General features: G+C 34.3%; 1 protein-coding gene across 1 annotated transcript; it reads left to right on the top strand.

Annotated features, from left to right (window-relative positions):
• The first annotated feature begins 2,789 nt into the window (after window positions 1-2,789).
• On the top strand, window positions 2,790-5,696 carry LOC136034201 (multifunctional protein CAD-like). The gene is made up of 2 exons (XM_065715373.1): window positions 2,790-2,987; window positions 5,499-5,696. Exons 1-2 carry the CDS (start codon window positions 2,793-2,795, stop codon window positions 5,667-5,669), a joined length of 366 nt encoding a protein of 121 aa, XP_065571445.1. The 5' UTR covers window positions 2,790-2,792; the 3' UTR covers window positions 5,670-5,696.
• Window positions 5,697-6,069: the final 373 nt, after the last annotated feature.

The raw sequence follows: 6,069 nt of genomic DNA, 5'->3' as shown, positions 1-6,069 counted from the left end.
ACATTAGTTTAAGTTCCTTTTGTTTGGGGGAGAAGGGGGATAGTTGATTGATATTTAGGTTATATTGGTTATGTACTATAGAATATTGTTTGGCCTATAATAATAAACTCGTTTCTTGATACTAATTTTGCGCTCTAAGCAAAAGCGAGTGTTTTATTTGTGGCGCAGTTTGAATCAATAGTAAGAAAAGAGGTAATTAAAATAAATGCAACATAAATTTTGTTTATGTTCTATTAATTGGGTTTTTGATTTTGCTGGGAAAAACTAGATGGGGCTTAGCCGTGTTTCTTTTCTTAGTGATGAACGTACTCGGATCTCCTCTCTTGTTTGTGTTCATCCTCTTTGATTCTGATCTGTGAGTGCCACAAGCAAAAGCTGACTAATGGACCTTTACGTACATTCCAATTCCCAATCACAAATGATTTTGGCCTCAAGAAAAAGCAGAATTGATCAATTACTTGGAAGTTTTAACAATTATCCTAGAGAGAATGCTTATAATTTACAAAAATAGTAATTTTGCGATGAAAAAGTGTTTAGTTATTTTCATGATTGTTCCTGGAAAATCTGTTTTTTATCTAACGTCATTGCCATCATCTCAAAATCTATGGGCTGCAATTGCAGTGGCTTCAATTCACATTTTTTTGAGGGGATGGGGGGGGGGGTGGTAGAGTGTTAGAAAATTGTTGTTTTGTTTTAGCGTGGGTGGAGTAAGGAATTGGGTTTTCAATTTTTTCAATGAAAATACATTAAAATAGCTATTATCCAACATGTAGGAGAGATGGGGGGTGGGGGAAATTCAAGGGGACACAGTCCTATTCTATCCACCCATTGATGCCACTGGTATATTGTGTGTTTGTGGATAGGGGTATTTTATTGGTGAAGTGGACGATTTTTTTCTATATATTATTACTTTTTGTGACTTTATACTTAAATATTCAAAAAATTCTGTGAAGGCATAAAGATCTACAATCGAGAAATAAAGATTGGCAATGGAAGAAACGAAGAGATTTGAGATTATAGTGCAGATAAAGTATGGGAAGACTTGTTTTCTGTTATAAAAGCTCAACCAAAGACTAAAATGAATAATTGTAAAATGAATATTACAAAATAATACGCATATACAAAATAATATCTATATATATAAAGTTTATATGAAATATAATAAATAACAACAAACTCAGTGTATCTCCTAATGCACTGAAACAATGTCTCCCAAACTTTTAAGATATGTGTGCCCCTTTTTATAATTTATGCAACATTGGGTACCCATTGTGGAAAAATGGATGTGTTTTATAACAATCAAGCTAGAGTGTTTATTCCCTTTTTGGTATAAGACAGAATAATAGTAAAAGATTTAAAATAATTAAAAATATAATGTAATATAAAGTATTGTCACGAATAGAATTTATTTAGATCAATGAGTGGAATAAAATTCTTCCTGGTGCAATAACAGATCACCACAGTTGGGTGCTCTGGCTGTTGATTTTAATCTGAAACATAGTTCCAGGTCCAATTACTCTCTCCTTGCACGACGCAGGTGCATATCCACACTAAACTTCTGTTCAACGCTTACCTTCACCAAATTCTTCTTGTACCCCTGAGGTGAAACCAGTGGTGGCTCTGGCCTCTCTTGCGCCAGGGGAAAAATCTCGATAAGTCTTGATTAGTATCCCACAAATTTTTAGGCTAAATCTTAACACAATTTTCCTTTATTAATATTTGAATACAAAATATCACAAAAAAATAAAATTAATTAAATTTTATTATAAAATTAATAAAATTAATTAAATAATTAATTAAATTAATTAAATTAATTAAATTAATTAAATAAAATTAATTAAAATTAAATAAATACTTTTAATTTCAAGGAATGGTGTTGAAGATATGCGAAAAATGTAAATTTCGGATTCGATCTGCTTATATTTGCTGTTAACTGCGACCTCTCCTTTATTTTACTAAAAATAAAATCTCAAAAATTTGAAAAAGATTATAACCATTAGACTACTTATTTGAGATTTTTGCCCCTAAAATTTCTTCGCCCAGGGCAATTGCCCTCTCTGTTTTCCCTAAAACTGTTCCTGGGTATCTTGTTGTGCTGATTCCAATTATATAAAGTTAATTATGCTTAATGTTACCCATCAAATACTACCAGCCTGAGAAAATATGTCCTTTTTCGAAAAAGGGAAGAAACATCCATAAAAGGTCAATCAATCATAATGGGAGTCATAGCATCAGGTTCGGCGTATCAGAGAACCCTACTGCAGAGGTTTCAAGCTTCTATCTACAAAACAGTGGAGTTTTGCATTTTTCACCAGGAGAAAGATCATGGGTGCAGTTTTTTTTTCTTTTTTTTGCTTAGCCCCCCAGATCAATGCCTGGGGACTAAACATGAGCCCTTTTTTTATATTAATGTTTGACTTTTTTGTCCAAATGTTTTAAGAATGACTGACAGGTCGTCGATTTGCAAAAAGAAACTTTTTTTAAGTACAAAAGACGTATGTGTAATGAACGAGGGACATGAAGAGGGGGTAACCCCCTACACCAGAATGATTTCTGTTCGTTTTAATTCTGAATGTTGCTCCTTACTTTCACTTTAAAAAAAAAATTAATTTAATAACTCATAGAAGATGACTTTTTGCATTATGACTTCTGCATTATTTCTTTTTAATTGCTCTAAAAATAAAGAACAAAATCAGATGGCAGGATGTAGAAATAATTTTAAGTTGACGTATTTGAAGAAAAATGTTTTTTTTTAACTTTTGTTATTTTATTTTTATTTCTAGGTTTGCAATATGGAGAATGTTGATCCTCTGGGTATTCATACCGGCGAATCAATTGTTGTTGCACCGTCTCAAACCTTATCCAACAGGGAGTACAATATGCTGAGAACAACTGCTATTAAAGTCATACGCCATATAGGTGTCGTTGGAGAATGTAATATTCAATATGCTTTAAGCCCAGAATCCGAAGAATTCTACATTATTGAGGTGAGTGATTTTTTCTTCTAGAAACCGAGTTTCACAAACATATATTCTTTTTTTTCGTATAAGCCCAGGGTGGGAATTGCCCTCCCCCCTTTTCGACGTCTTATGTTGCGTAAATTTGTTTTAAACTCTGCTGAGAATTTTTGTTGATTATGTAGTTCCTTTGTTTTTTCTGTTATTTTGAAAAAAGAAAATTAAAAGTTCCCTGCCTCGAATTGCACATTTGCGTATATATTATAACTGTTTGACCCCTCCTCCTAGTTACCAATTTAAGAATTAGTGAAAAAGGTGGGAAAGGAAGTGTCTCTCTTTAAATAAAGAATTTCTGTGTATTTTCAATTTTAAATTTTTTCAATATAGTTGCTCTAATACGTTGATTCCACTGTATCTTTGTTTTAATGGGGAGAAAAATAGGGGACAATTAGAAAGAAGAAACTTGGAAAAAAAATAAAGATGTCAAAAGTCATAACGAAAATCATATGTACTAAAGATTTTAAACAAGCTGCTGGTTTCCAAAGTAAGAACCATGAAAAGCCACCCCGAGTTTATCTTTCAAGGAGGTAACAACGAGAGTCGTCACTCTTCGTCATCTAGGAGTGAAATTGTCGTCAGATCTCAGGTAGGCTCATCACCCTAGTAAAGTGAGATTATCTTGCTTCCGTAAGCTAAAAGTTATCCTCCAATGCAAAAAACTTGTCAGTCAGTCCATCCTTCGGCAATTTACATCTTGCATTTAGGTCTGGTATTGAATATGCGTTTCCTCTCTTTGCTGATACCCGAAATAACCGTATTATTCATCTTCAGCGTATCTCAAATCGATCAATCAGAGCGTTATCTACTGAACATGTTACCATTATCCCTCAACCAAAACAAGAGTGTTGGACGTGCGCGTTTTTTGAGCGTCTGAATTGAGGTATGTCAGTGCTTTACGCGTTTGCACCACAGTAGTAGCTCTGGAAGTTCATATCGACGGATCTTATGAGACGTACTTGTCATATTGGTGCTCGTTTGGAATACATACAACAGGGAATTCTCCGCAAGTAGTTACTTGCTTCAAGAAAAGTTATAATGAACATTTGAAAGTGAACAAATCCTCAGACACGGATGCCTTGAAACCTAGTTGTAAAGCAGGGTAATACTGTTTCTCTAAAGCAGAATTTTAACCGAAATTTTGTTAGCAGTATTGAAAATAAGAGGTCTTTTAAAATATAAAATATGGGTGTAATCAGGAAAAAATTGTTGTTACTTAAGCACGTCAATATGCAACAGAAGTACTGAAGCGAGAAAATATTCGACAATAAAAAACAACAACAACAATAAAAAGAAACAAGGTAATCTAAAGCCAGTGAAAAAAAAAGGAAAACCAATATTTTGACCGAGAACTCCGCTCAGACGTCTTCTGACGAAGAATAAGAAACAAACCAGATAAAAGTCCACGGACAATGTAAAGACAAACCTTAAAAAAAAAAATAAAAAAAGAAAAGAGACCCTTTCTCAAATAACAATGGGGATAGGAGTGATAACTCTTTCATGGTACCCATGAGATAGATAGGCGTCAAAAGGGGTTTATTACTGTTAATTTTAGTCACTGCCAACTCGCTGGCCGCCTAGCGCAATGTCGGGCTTTTAGCTACCGAAAACCTTGAAATGATTCCTAGTTGCTCTCTTCTCCAGCAAAGTTCATTTCGTGTAACATAGCGCTTTTTTAATTATACTGCTAAATTTTTAACCCCTCTTATTTCTTCTGCATCTAGTAGAAGTCATTAAAATAACAATACAAGAAATAAATATCCAAGAAATGTAAATCTAAATTCATAAAGTCGAATGAATCGACTTTGCATTACTACATTGTTCATCCAGTCGCCAAGAAACCTTAAAAACTTCTTGAATACGCTCTCAGGAAGGTTTTAGGTATAAGCCTCTCCCTCCCAGTATCCTGTTAAGATATTTCATGCTGATGAAATTAGAGACCCCTCAACGTAAATAATTAACATGTCGTGAATTTTCTGGAGGACACTTTTCCGTGTGATGCGGCAAATTTCTGGGTGAGAATTTTCAGGGGAGGGAGTGAAATTTTTCGGGTGAGAATGATCTGTGGGGGAAATTTCCTTCATCAGCTTATGAACTTGATTCTGTTTAAAATGCAGCTATATTGGCAGTGTTTTGGGGCTCGTTGGTATAATAGTTAAACTGAACAGGCAGAGGAACTGCGTTTTTGATTGGCTCCTTTTCTGGCTGGAATTCCACTATCTCAAAGTACGACCTCCTTAGGTTTCGAAAGAGGGGTCTTCAGAGGGATTTGAAGGCGGAACTACATATCAAGGAAAGCATTAATGATGCAAGGGTTTACGGTTTGTTCAGCATCTATAAGAAGTATTGCCGCATAAGTTGGAGGTTCAGTTATATCAAGTCCTCCATGTTGAGCGTACATCTCTCTAAAAAAAAAAACAAAAAAAAAAAACATTTGGGTCCTTTTGCTATAGCTTTAAAAATATTTAATTATTATTTTTTAAGGTCAATGCTCGTCTATCAAGATCGTCTGCCCTCGCCAGCAAAGCCACTGGCTATCCTTTAGCCTACATAGCTGCCAAACTGTCCCTTGGTCTTCCTTTGCCTCTGTTGAAGAACTCAGTAACCTCTGTCACGACGCCTGCTTCGAACCGAGCCTGGATTACTGTGTCGTGAAAATTCCACGCTGGGACCTTTCGAAATTTTCCCAGGTTTCAACTAAGGTATTAAATTTTGTGGATTTTTCTTGCGCCTTGTGACTGAATTCTTTTGTTGGATTCAAATCCAATTTGAAGTGCTAAAAACGGTATATGTCATAAAAACTAAAGAATAATAAATTTTTTTGTTGGTTGGGCTATAAAAAGTTGGACTGATGAAAAATATTAACTAGCAAATATCAATAGACATTAGTGCGAAAGGCCTGTGAAAAAAATAGAAAATTATGGCCTGAAAATGCACTTTATCTATTTTCCACGCTAGATTCAATGTATTTGCGTTTAATTGCATTAAACACATTTAAACACTAATTTAATAGATAATGTATTGAATGTAAGTTCATTTTCAGTATAATCTATCT

This window comes from Artemia franciscana, chromosome 12, assembly GCF_032884065.1.
Source record: "Artemia franciscana chromosome 12, ASM3288406v1, whole genome shotgun sequence".
Lineage (NCBI taxonomy): Eukaryota > Metazoa > Arthropoda > Branchiopoda > Anostraca > Artemiidae > Artemia > Artemia franciscana.
This window is presented reverse-complemented; position numbering and strand designations above follow the sequence as displayed.

Excerpts from the sequence above, each read along its gene's own strand:
- LOC136034201 (XM_065715373.1), top strand. The coding sequence starts at position 2,793 with ATGGAGAATGTTGATCCTCTGGGTATTCATACCGGCGAATCAATTGTT. Across the intron at positions 2,988-5,498 it reads AAGAATTCTACATTATTGAG|GTCAATGCTCGTCTATCAAG; the intron begins GTGAGTGATTTT and ends TTATTTTTTAAG.